Source organism: Anneissia japonica, unplaced genomic scaffold, assembly GCF_011630105.1.
Source record: "Anneissia japonica isolate Jap-2015-1 unplaced genomic scaffold, ASM1163010v1 scaffold7028_len109220_cov148, whole genome shotgun sequence".
Taxonomy (NCBI): Eukaryota; Metazoa; Echinodermata; class Crinoidea; order Comatulida; family Comatulidae; genus Anneissia; species Anneissia japonica.
The window spans coordinates 51,903-65,150 of record NW_022705303.1 but is presented as its reverse complement, the minus strand read 5'-3'; the positions used below and the strand labels follow the sequence as shown (position 1 = coordinate 65,150).

At 36.3% G+C, this 13,248-nt stretch overlaps 1 protein-coding gene across 1 annotated transcript in view; it reads left to right on the top strand.

The window, feature by feature from the left end:
• The window catches only part of LOC117105484, a 15,949-nt gene extending 3,157 nt beyond the window's left edge, over positions 1 to 12,792 (top strand). The window contains exons 5-18 of the mRNA XM_033246647.1: positions 1,768 to 1,892; positions 2,215 to 2,317; positions 3,606 to 3,771; positions 5,951 to 6,054; positions 6,307 to 6,434; positions 6,626 to 6,889; positions 8,031 to 8,120; positions 8,239 to 8,424; positions 8,520 to 8,762; positions 9,098 to 9,295; positions 9,386 to 9,550; positions 9,935 to 10,231; positions 10,655 to 10,735; positions 12,559 to 12,792. Coding sequence (XP_033102538.1) covers positions 1,768 to 1,892; positions 2,215 to 2,317; positions 3,606 to 3,771; positions 5,951 to 6,054; positions 6,307 to 6,434; positions 6,626 to 6,889; positions 8,031 to 8,120; positions 8,239 to 8,424; positions 8,520 to 8,762; positions 9,098 to 9,295; positions 9,386 to 9,550; positions 9,935 to 10,231; positions 10,655 to 10,735; positions 12,559 to 12,792 — 2,384 coding nt within the window. The remainder of the gene's footprint in view (positions 1 to 1,767; positions 1,893 to 2,214; positions 2,318 to 3,605; positions 3,772 to 5,950; positions 6,055 to 6,306; positions 6,435 to 6,625; positions 6,890 to 8,030; positions 8,121 to 8,238; positions 8,425 to 8,519; positions 8,763 to 9,097; positions 9,296 to 9,385; positions 9,551 to 9,934; positions 10,232 to 10,654; positions 10,736 to 12,558) is intronic.
• Positions 12,793 to 13,248: the final 456 nt, after the last annotated feature.

Sequence of the window (13,248 nt, the reverse complement as noted above, 5' to 3'; positions counted from 1 at the left end):
GTTTTTGGCTGTTGTTGCTTAGCAACCAGAAGCTGTTTGTTGTGGGCTTTGATTATACTGCCCATGTTTCTTGAGCAGCTATAGCTGACTTTGACATTGTTCTTGTTAAAGAGCTTATGTAAAATGTTGCCGCTCGGGAAATGCTTTTTGACCAGGTTAAGGAATGATTTTCCGATGTTGGTTTTCACTCCTTTGCTGAATGGTGGGTTGTACCAGATTATTTGTCTGCTTCTATTTTTCTTTGAAGATTTTGGTTGTGGAGGCTGGTATTCCATTTTGTACTGGAATCTGCTGTTTTGTAGAGCTTGTTCGTAGTCAGAGGCAGCCTGATGGAATGATTCACTGGAATCAGATATATTGGATATGCGTCTGTTAATAGATGCGGGAATTTGTTTCAGGATAGATGGGGGATGGTTGGATTTGCTGTTGACGTAGAGTAGTGTTTCAGGATAGATGGGGGATGGTTGGATTTGCTGTTGACGTAGAGTAGTTGGTTGTTTGGTTTGCTGTAAGGCTTGAAGGACCCATTTTTTAGGCTGAGTGTGACATCGAGGAAGTTGGTGGTGTGCATGTTCCCTGTATGGTGATGCGGAGGTCGAATGCGTGGAAGATAGATATAATATTTTTCCTCATTTTATCGCATTGTCTTGGTGATGAACTGTTCATGACGGCGAGGCCATCATCTCGGTAGAGACCGACGTTGGTTTTGCTGAGTATTGGGATGAGGGAGGAGAGGACGAAGGATCCGTCAAGTTCGCATATTTCGGCCCCGTCGAAGCTTCCCATTGTAACATCAAACATGTCATCCGAGTTTTTCTTGGTCCATGTTGAATCGTTACCAAACAATATTGATTTTCGGGAGTGCATGATGATATTCGCTAAGTAAAAGAGAATAGAGACAAAATTAAAAACGAAGTAGAGACAATCTATAAAAGAAAAAAGAAGGTAAATGATGTACAAATCTGTCTCTTATACACATCTAGATGTGTATAAGAGACAGTATACTTAATGATGAAATCACCTACTAAAATACACAAAATATACATTACATCATAAAATGTTAAAATATAAAGGTAAAAATTATTGTAAAAGTTAACTTGGTAAAAATGGGATAAAAGAGGTCTGAAAATTCCAAGCAAAAAGGCATAAAAGCAATAATGATGTGTGTGGTGTTTCTTTTTCTGATACAGATTTAAGGTTCAATGTAATTTTGGTTTCTCCTCCTGTAGCACTTTGAGCGCTACTGCAGTGGATACAGTATGTGCGCTTTATAGATCTGATAATTATTCATTATTATTATTTTATGCTGAACAATGCAGTGCACTCTTTGGAAAAAGTGATTACCTCTTGGTGTCTCCACTATGAGCACAATCAATTTAGACAAGGCTGTAATGATTAATTATATTGGTCATTATTGTTGTTATTACTGTTGTTACTATAATCATTGTTTTAATATTATTAATACAGTTACAGTAAGTGATCATTCAGAATAATAACATTACACTGGCCCAGCCCCCCCCCCCCTTAAATTTTTCAATTTAAGGGAGAATGTGCCCCTTCCAACTATCTAGAGGTACCATAATTGTAAATTTTATTATTTTAGCCATAACCATGGTGGGGCTGAGGTGGTATAGACCCTCCATCTGTCCTGGGCCCCTCTATTTCAAATTCCTTGATCCGCCACTGCATTATTTCATCTCGGTTTACTTTTATGTCATATACAGTAATTAGTTTTCATGTGTTCTGACATTGAGTATCATTTTGTAGGTCCTATCGTTTCTGGACTAACACCACTACATTGCTGTCTACATGCTAAGGGTACTTATGATGAACAGCGAGAAACGGCATTGTGCTTGATAAAATATGGTGCCTCAGTCTACAAGAAAGATGATGTAATGTATAGAAAAAAGAAATGATTCAGAAGGATTAGTTAATGTCTTTATTACAATAATACAAACATTCCTAATAACCAAAACCAACCTAATACATAAGAGCATTGATTTCCATTCTATACGAATGAATTCCATCAATTATTCTTGAACCAATAAATATTGTGATACTGATAGTGTTGGTCATTCCTTTGAATTATTATTTTCACCATTATCATTTATAAATCTTCAAAGCTAAAATATTTCCCTTTGTTGTGCTGATGTAATGTGCAGCTGCCATCCAGTGAAATATACTATAATTTTTCATATGATCTTGTTATTACAGAAAGGGAGTACACCTCTTGATAATTATAATCGTAATGAATGTATTAAATATGAAGTATCAACAAGGAAGGAAAAGAAAGATGAACTTAAAAAATTGCTTATAGGTAAGTTATCTGTTGTACGTTAAATACTCCTGAACCTCATTGGCAAAAATCACAGAGCTTGCCTTATTTGGAAGAACCATGTCGTAAGCCTCAGATAGCTTTCTAGACATGGCTATACCTTAAGTACTAATAGCTAGTTGGGTGCAACTTCAGTGGACGCCTTCTGGGTCCTAACCCCAGCCCCTTTTTTAGGATGCCTTTTTTAAAGTGGAAGAAATATGGTAAATATTTAATTAGTCAATCATGTCAATTTTACTGTAAATTTCAATTAATTTTAACCAAGTATTGCAATATTAATGGAAACTCAATATTTTAAACTGTATTTTATTATGATTTTTATGCTTGAAATCAAGCAATGGCACAACAGTGTATCCTAAATAATCCAAAACAATTGTATGACAGTAATCGCTCCTGCAAGATGCTGGAAATACCACCTCGTACTTCTAGAGAAAAAAGATTTCTGATGTTTTGGACTCAGCCCCTGCCCCCTTGTTAATATCTCTGGATCTCCCATGTATATCCCATTGCAAGTGTACACTGTCCACAAAACTTGTCACTGAAAGAAACAGTAAAAACAAAGTTACACCTATTACATGCACTCGATGGATGCGATCCATGCATAGAGGCTTTTCTGCATGGATGTGCCATAAAAGTCCAACTATTATAATTTATTTTTACAGCATTACGGTTATTTCAGTAGTCTGGCTGTAGCATAGACCTAGTAGAAACATTGATCAAATTATCTGCATTCTTCACAACAACAATGAATCAAAAGTAAAATGAATAGAAAAATAAAGTAAACAAAAATTTTTAAAAATCAACTTCACTTAACATTTTGAAAATTTGAGGCAAAAAATACTACAAAATTAAAAAGGGTAATGTACAATGTAAGTAAAAAATTATCAATCATTGTTATCTGGAGGTCGTGTCAAAGGGCAAAAATCAATCCTGTGATATGCATATGGTTCATAAGAATACTATACATTTGTACTCTTATATTTCAGTTCCTTTATTATTCTTATAGCTTTTTATTTTAATGTTATTTTCTGTTTGACCTGTTTATGCTCTAGAAGTAGTTAAGTCTCTCAGTGTTTCAACACCTTGATATAAATTTACATATTTTGCTGTGTTATTTTCAGAAATCAGTTTTTACAGTGATGGTATTTTTTTTGAACAAAATAATCACAGTATGTTTAATGTAAACTATAAAATGGATGGAAGAAATATGTAGCATAAGAATACTACTGTAGTAAACTAAATAATATTTGTTATATTTTATATCCATAAGAGCTATCAGTTCCAGGAGAAATATTAGCGAGAGGTCCTGAAGCCATTAAAGCATTCACATATGAAGTCCAGAATGGGGAAATTATGATGGTTAATTCCAGAGTCATGTTCCTTGGGAAAGAAGGGGTGGGCAAAACGAGTTGTGTCCGTTCCATGCTTGGCAAAGTGTAAGTACAAAATAAGGCCTTGTTTTTTAGGTAATTGTACGGTCTTTTGTCTTGCATTATTACAACATTCTTATAGTATATAGGTTCATATAGGTTCATTACTCTCCTAGGCGACTGACTATCCAGGATTTTTTTTGCAATTGTTTAAAGAATTTTAAAAGGGCATTTCTGCCCATTGGCTCTTGATATAACTCTAATTTTAAAAGGCTTTAATTTTCTACTTATTATGCATTATATACAATTCTACACCACACACACACAACACATCAATATAGCACAGTACATATGACACCATTTTGTTACTGAGTGCCTCCAGAGCTTGTTGCACTCTATTATGGCTAGTCTATTTCGTGAATACTTACCTGGATAACCGACTAATTGCCATTGTTCCCAAAACGGAACACCCCTTCGAAAAAAAAATGGAACAGTCCGACCCAAGGCGCCACGTGCGAACCGTCTCCCTAACAAACGTCCTCATTCCCTTTTCGACGTTGTTCGAAGTTGGATACACCCAGCCTTTGAAATTACTAGCAGTCTTTTCAAGCTATTCTGTTCTTATTTTGCCTTGGAATTATTTTCAACTTGACAAGATATCCTTTGTTTATTGTAGTCTCGATCGGCATGTCCGCTCGCAAGTCTTTGTGCTCGGCGTGTGGGGGCCCTAAACCGAGTGTTAAGCTCGACCGGCACTCGGAGTGGCCGTTGTGTCGCTCGTGTAGCAAGGCTGAGCCTTGCGAGATTTGTGCGCGCTGGCCCCCGACTAAGTTTGCGGTGGCTCTAGATTGGGCAGCTCAGGCTGCCACTCGATCTCAGGGTTCGCTGCCGGCTGCGTCGGGGGTTGTTGCGGCGCAAGATGACTCGCCTCCACCGCTGGAGGATTCGTCAGCTTCGCGTTCGGCGGGTCCTTCCCCTCCGCTGGATCCGGCGTTGGTTTCGTTGATTTCGGAGCAGGTGGGCCGGGTGGCTCGGGAGGTTTTCGCCGGAATGCGGGCCGCTTCGGCGGTCCCGGATCCTCCGGTTTCTGCCCCTCCTGTCCCTGGGGATGGGTTCCGGGTGACCGGCGAGTCGCCTATGGACGACTCGTCCGAGCATCTTGAGTCGGAATCTGAGGACATTGTCCTCGGCTCCGATCTCTCTCAGCTCGTGGCCCGGGCGATGCCGCCCATCCTTGATCATTTGGGGGTCTCTTATGAGACTCCGTGCCGAGGTGGTTTGGGGGCGGGTCTGTGGGGACCACCGGCTCCTGCGCGTCCCGCCCACCCTGTCCCGGTTGTAGGACTTCACCGGACCTCATCCTTCGCCTGAATTCCCAAGCGAAATCCAAGCCGGTTGCCGCGCCGCGGCGTCTTATGGCTGCTTTTCCGGTCCCCGAGAACCAGTTCAAGCAATTCATTCAGGCGCCGCCCATTCCTCGCGCTGCCAAGGGCAGACTGGGGGAGGATCAGAAGCTTTCTTCTACTTCTAAGGCTTTGTTTTCTAACAAAGCTCAGGGCGCGGCTGAGGAGGCTTTGGCCTTTGTGGACCGCGCGGCTCGGGAGGGCATTCGCGCCGTGAATGGGGCGGGGTTTGCTTTGTCCTTCTTGTCTGACGCTGACGCTAACCTAACTCTCGTCCCGGACGCCATTGGCCTCCTTCGGGCGGGCATTGGCCTTATTTTGGACCAGTTTAGTTCCATCGCCCAGGCTGCCGGCGCGGCCCGGAGGGCTAATGTGCTCCGGGCGACGACGGTCAGCCCCGGTCATTTTGACCAGTTTTTAGATTTTAAAAGGGCATTTCTGCCCATTGGCTCTTGATATAACTCTAATTTTAAAAGGCTTTAATTTTCTACTTATTATGCATTATATACAATTCTACACCACACACACACAACACATCAATATAGCACAGTACATATGACACCATTTTGTTACTGAGTGCCTCCAGAGCTTGTTGCACTTTATTATTGCTATTTCAACTGTTATTGAAAAACTAATTTAATGTTCTATATAAAACTAATGTAAGGATGAGAACATGGCGTATACAGTATTAATTATCCTATGTGTATTTGATTGTGAATATAGGCTTACAATGCAAAACTAAGGCTATATTGTAAATTTTTGATAGTTTAACATGCTATGTACACTGATGTCATAAAATACTTCAATTTACTTTATTATTATATTTATCTAAATGTGAATAGATTTTACAACAATGAACCATCAACAGATGGTATTGTAACAACAACAGTATTTCAAACGGTTAATGGAGATTGCAGCGAATGGAAGGAACAGAAGGATGTGGATGGTATGAATATTATACTTCCTTTTAAAATATCAATAATTTAATTTACAATTTAACTGTCTAAATATTATAAATTGTTATTTTTATAAATTATTTTTATAACCTCTTTTTTGCAAAGAGAAGGAACAGAAGGATGCGGATTGTATGAATATTCTACTTTATTACAAATAATAATAAGTACAAATAATTTAATTTACAATTTGTTAGTTTTAAAATTATTTAATTTTTTCTTGAAAACTTTTCAATATTGTACAGTTTGTGAACTAAGCAAGCAGATACGTGAGCACGCCATCGCAGAAAATCTCGCCAAAAAGCTGAAACAGCCAAAAAGCCAACAAAACACAACTAATTCTGCATCATCTAGTTCTACAGCCTCTTCATCGGTAAATTTGTTTTTATTGTAATTGCAAAAATTACTTTAATTAATTTAGTTGATGTTCTTTTACATTTTTAATATGTATTTTTTTTTAGCTCTCTGCCTAATAAGAAAAACGTTATCTGAAAAACTGGTTTAAATATCTGCATAAATTTGAACTGATATAGATTATTAGTCATTCTTAAATGTTTAATACAGAAGCCATCAGAAGCAACTAGAAGTGCAAGCTATACCAGACTCCCAGAAGGAATTCATGAGAAACTTGTTGCTAAACTTGCTGTACCTGGCACTTTCCATCCTCCCACCCTATTTGGCCAACGACGTCGAAGATCCAGATTTGGTACAACAGCAGATGTACCTAGCAGAAATCCTAATCAACAACACAAAGAGAGTTTTATACCAAGTGATGTCGCATGCATTTGGGACTATGCCGGTCAACTGACCTATTATATATCTCACAGGGTGAGTAATAAATTCTTCTGAAAGCTACATTTCAAAATTATTGGATGTTTTCTTTTGATTTGACATGTGACTTTGGTGAGTAGCTAAGTAGTGACCATCAGGGGCGGATCCAGAGGGGGGGGGGTGGAGGGGGTGCACAACATATTCAGAATAGATAATTGAGTAGAACTAATTTCAATATAAGCATTGAAAATTTAAAATTTAGTGGAAAAAAGGGGGGAATGTTCCTCCGTGTCCCTTACTGGATCCGCCCCAGCCCATTTTCCTTGGTCATAAATCTTTAAATTCACCGTTATTTTTCTTGTAGAACTCCAAACTCTATATGAGAATTAGTTTAATTATCACAATATTGAATTTATTTAAAAAATCTTTGAAATATCATCTAAATTTCAGGCCTTAACTGGAAGGTCAACATCTATATCCCTGCTTCTCAACCTTTTTTAGGGGGCGACCCACTAAATCTATGCTAGTATAATTTGATATCTATGCTATAACAGTTTTCTCTTAATTATTCTGTTAATAAAGATATTTGGACTGTGCAGTCTGCTGCTGTATTGTTAGTCAACCACGGCTAACAAATTTGGCAAAGTGCTTGTGATAATTGTTCAGTTTTTACCAAACACAGTCCACGAGGCATATTGTCATTAGTCATGTGCAGAATGTTCCATTTTGTAGTAGGAATATTTTTTGAGACACTCGTTATTTGAAATGTTTAAAATTTAAATAAAACAATATAGTTTAGCGAGGTTGACTTTTTAGCTTGTGCCATCCCCGCGCAAAAACAGGCACACGGCGTGTGTATCTTTTAATTATTATGTCCTTTGTAGGACTGGTATGTTGAAGTACAGTATCTGACACTTTGAAAGCTTTATGAAAGTCAGTCTTTTTTATCAGGGGCAGTTTCGCAACCATCAGATATGTTTTGGCGACCCGACCCATAGGTTGAGAAGCAGGGCTCTATATGACTCAAATAGAACAATAAACATTACTTTTTTATGCTTGTCAGAGTACTTGTATATAGTAATTATTTTAAAATCTCTTGTTAAGTGACTTAACAATAATAAAATCAGTTTTTCAGTGGTCAGTTTTAACAATAATGAGTTAAATATTTTGAGGTTTACAATTTTGTCTTTCTTTCCAGTTTTTCTTGACAGATGGATCATCTTACTGTGTTGTGTTTAGTGTGTTAGATGATTTGGATGCTCTAGCAAACCCAAGAGATTTCTTACAAGTAAATACACCACTTTTAGTCTTTACTGCAGGTGTTTAACCTTACAGTTATTAGTTTTATTGCATCAATTAATCTCATACCATTTTGAAAATTATGTGGCTATTGTTTACCTTTTTAGGGACAATTTGAAATGACAAATCTTCAGATGAATGTATTTTGGATGCGGTCGATATACGAACATGCTGTACTACCCTATCCTGGAAGGACACGGAAGTTGATCAATGGCATATCATCACCCACGATTAGTTTAGTTGCCACACATAAAGACAAACTATTGGGGAATGAGTCAGAAAAGGACAAGTTGGTGAGGCATTGTCTGTTTCATAATGGAATTATAGTATTTATTTTTTCTCTAATTCTTAAATAAATTTACTTATGTATTTTCAATTTTGTTCACAGATCACAACCAAGTTCAAAAGAATATTTGATGAAGTCAAAGGAACACCATTTGAAAGGCATGTAGATCGTGAGATGTATGTTGTAGATAACACTGTGCGTATGGATAAAGGGATTGAGAAATTGAAGAAGAATATCGGAGGATATATGAAGGCAACGGCTAAACCTATTCCCACTACCTGGGTGGATTTCCAGTCAAAAGTACAAGACGTTGGAAAAACAAGACTTCGTGTTTCCTTAGATGAGGTAATATGCTTCCTTATAATATTTATAACTCAATAATATTTTATGAATATGATTAAAATTACACAAGTTAGATCCACAAGTCCAACACTACCCATCACATAAATTCTATTCCTCTTGCTTCCCAATCTGTGATTTTATGAAAATTGATTACTTTAAGTGGTTCCTTTAGATGAGCCATTCAAATTTATAGTTTTAATTTTTCAATTTAAATCAAATTTAATGATTGTATCTGCAAAGTTACCATCACATTGGTTTATTGTGTCCTTTGTGCTTATTTATATTTCTTGCATTCATTTGTTTAATGAATGGAATTCTCTTCTCATTCAACATTTAAGGTTGCAGAAATTGCATCTGAATGTGGAATTTCCAAAACAACGCTCAACACTGTCCTCGATTATCTAAACGACACTGGAATAATTCTGTACTCTAAGACTAATGAGAAGTTAAAGTACACGGTTATTACGAACTTACGCATGATGATCGATCTCTTGACAAAAATCATCACAGTAGTGAAACCAGATGATATTGACAAGGCAAGCAATATAACAATCTCATATAAATTTTATTTTTTATGTTGCTTAATGAGGAGTCACATGCATCTTATTGTTCATATTTTCTTGTAGTTGCCTACACTGATGCATTTATGGAATAAACTCGACAGTGAGGGAATTCTACAAGAAAAGTTGCTACGTCATTTGTGGAGACGCGAGATAAAGAAAGATGCCAGCAGCTTTGAGGTATTTCTTGAACTGCTGAAGATGTTTGGGTTACTGTTTGAGAAGCAAAAGGTAAGCTGTTACTTATGGTTTAGCACAAGAAACTCTTTCATAATATATGTGTTTGTGCACTTTCTGTACATTAATTATTACTTTTATATTCAATTCAATTTTATTATATTTCACATACCATCAAGGGACAATTATCCACTAAGGATAACATTCACAGATACACACACCAAAAATATTTTGAAATATATACAGTATAAATATGAATTTATTTCTTATGGGCAAGGTTAAAAGGAGAAGGCGAATAGACAAATGAAATTGTCGGTTGTTGAAAAGCTTTTCTGCTGCACTAACATGCCTTCTGTGTAGTGGTTCCTTCTGTTACCTGTAATTTTCAAATCTTTTTGAGATTCCTAATATGCTACATCAATGCTCATGTTTTCAAAGGGATCTCAGCCTGGTAACCGAATGTTCCTGGTTCCCACTCGGATGCAAATCAATAAAGAGGGCTTGGAAGTTAAGGAAGATGAGCAGCAAATGATATCGATTTATGTGACTCCTATCGACTTCCTACCGGATGCTGTCTACAATTTGCTGGTGGTTTCGTTTTTAGACTTGATGAATGACAAAGGTAGGAGTGGTAATAATGTGGAATTGTTTCGGAATCGTAGTGATTTTGACTTAGATGATGATCATGTGGTGAGTCTAGGAGCAGTCGAAATCAAGAACAGACATGCATTGAAGGTGAGATGCTGATGCTCAATGTTAAAGAGATGTGTATAAGAGACAGTTGTAGGACTGGTATGTTGAAGTACAGTATTTGACACAATTAAGTTCTTGAAAGCTTTATGAAAGTCTGCCTTTTTTTCTCAGGTGCAATTTGGAAACCATCAAATATGTTTTGGCGACCCTGTATATATATGTATGTATATATATATATGTATATATATATATATGTATATATATGTATGTATATATATGTATATATATATATATGTATATATATGTATATATATATGTATGTATATATATGTATGTATATATGTATATATATATATATGTATATATATATGTATGTGTTTAAATAACTTTTATTGGGATTAAGGACCTATCTCAAGTTACCCATTGACCAATAAATTATCCTGTATGCTGAATTTTCATAAACAGATTGAAATATCACAAAGGATAAGAGTTGATGAACATGGCAAAGAAGAAACTCTCGAACCACATTCTAGCATCTGCATGGAGGTAATTTTCTATAAGAAAATTCTGTTAATTAGTAATTAAAAAAATAGAAATTAAGAAGGTTATAAAAAATTTTTACTATAATTTACTTCAATAGAAATTATCTTAAACAGCGTTTGTTGTAACATTGCCTTCGATGACTTAATTAATTTGAATTGGAATCACCAAAGATATGAAAAGCAGTCCATATGTAAATATTTACAACTTGTTTTATTTTACAGCTCTATACATTTTGCTCAATTGAAAGTCCATCCATCTCTAACTGATCCTGTTGTCCAAGTTACATTTCTTAAATCCTAACTAAGTTCTCCCCCTAAGTTTAGTATCCTCTTAATTAAATGGATTCTTAACTACAGTAACATTTTAAGATTGATGTGTCATCTCTTCCTGTCTCACAGTATAGGAATTTTCCTATGCTTTCATGAATTGTCCAACTGGGGTACGAGTTGGTCAAAAACATCTATTTGGCAGTGGCATAACTAGGTTGTGAGGGGCCGTGGTTCAAGAGTACAGTTGGGCCCTTCGCGCATGCAAGTTGACTATGTCAACTAAATGTGTACCACTGTTGGATTTGTTTTTGGAGCAGGAGTCCTTCTGATTTTTATTATAATTTGACAATAAATCTTTTTTAATTTTTAGATGTTCTCAGAGGGCATCTTTGAAGAGCCAGCTATTGGTTGGACTGACCATAATAATAAGCATTTGTACCTCTTATGATAATACAATTATTTTGCTTAGTGCAATTTGTTTTTGTTTTTGTTTTTTGGTGTGGGGTGGGGAGGGTGCGATTGCACCATCTGCACCCCCACTCCGTCCCTTCAGTAATGTTATACTTCATACTCGGTTTAGCATATTGGTTTATTACTCAACGATATGATTTTTGTGAATAGTGGTGAAATTCCGAGACGTGAACACTCCTTTCTTGGCCCCTTGGCTGCAAAGAAGTAAATAGTGAAATTCCACCCATAAATCAATCATAATTGGCATACCACATGGTGGTGCATGGTGAAAATTTGCCAAAATATTGCACCGATCGCTGCTTATTGCATAAGCACAATCGAACCATTGTTATGCAGTTTTGGTTTTGGAAAACACATCCCAGAAAAATATATTTGTAAAAAGACTGCCAGAACAATCAGCAAGAATTATATATACAAAATTTTTATTACAAAATCTGTTGACAAAAACATAATTCAACAGCTAATTTCTTGTTTGTACAAATGCTATATGACATACCCCAACCCATCTCGTTAATATACCAAAATTAGAGTGATTTTCAAACCAATTGTAGTGCCATCTCTCTTTCACTGTGATTTCAATCTAGTCTTCTGGTGAGAATTTTTACAACTGGCATAGGGGCCTAGTCATATATAAGGGATTATTTTTAACAATTTTAAATTATTAATGTTCAGTTTTACATAAAGATAAATACCGTACTATCAATCCAGATTTTTATTTATGCATTGCTTTTTAGAATAAAGGGTGGAGCACTTATAGATCGGGTGCCCTGGAGGTCGGGGCTCAGGTTCAATGAATCTGCGGTAGTTATGCCACTGCTATTTAGATCACATCTACGACTACATCGTTTATCCAAATTGGCTTTATATTCAACATCAGCCTTGTACTCCTTGGAAAGTATTGCTAACTATCTTTATTTTTTTTATTTTGGTGGTCGGGAAATCAATGTCCCTCTCTTATTGACTGGAGACCATTTTAAATGTCTTGGATACATTACTAGAATCCCTACGAAATTGAGATGTTACACGCATTGCATACGCACCCATAACAAACTATCAGGATTATTTACATTATTCCCTTTTTATCAGGTATTAAGTTACCTCCGACAGCAATTGAAAACTGTGTATGTTACTACAGAAGGAGTCGGCTATGAGTTACGTGTCCTTTGTCATGCCTGTGATCCTACGCTGCGACCGCTGCATAAACTTGAGGAATGTTTGAAAAAAGATAGTGTGCCATGTGGAAAAAGAAAGTCAGTTGCAACGACTCGTATCAGACGACTCTTTTCAACAGGTTTGTATAAGAATATAACTTGTTTATGAAAATGGTTTTATATTTTATATATAACGGTCGCTAAGATAATGATTTATGTTCTGTTGAATAAAGGAAACATTTAAAATTTAAAATAAATAATATTTCATCTATAAAGTAAGTCAGAATTCTCTACAAAGCTACAGGTTTCATTAATTAAAATGAATGTGATTACAACTGTATGTATCAGTAATGGATGCGGTGGATGTAACAAACGAATATTCAAATTATAATTTGGGGAACACTCTAACATAACCCTTCCTCTTGGATTTATTTATTTATTTGTGCTTCCCACACCCGCCAAAAACCTTTTTGACTCCACCTCTAATGTATTCAATTCTATATTTTATTTTGGTGGAATAGACAACTCGGAGGTCATAATGCTAAATGAGGACTGTCGTTATATATGGAAATGAATATCTCAAATTATTAATCTTAAAAGCCGAAAATGTTATGATTTTGCTCTA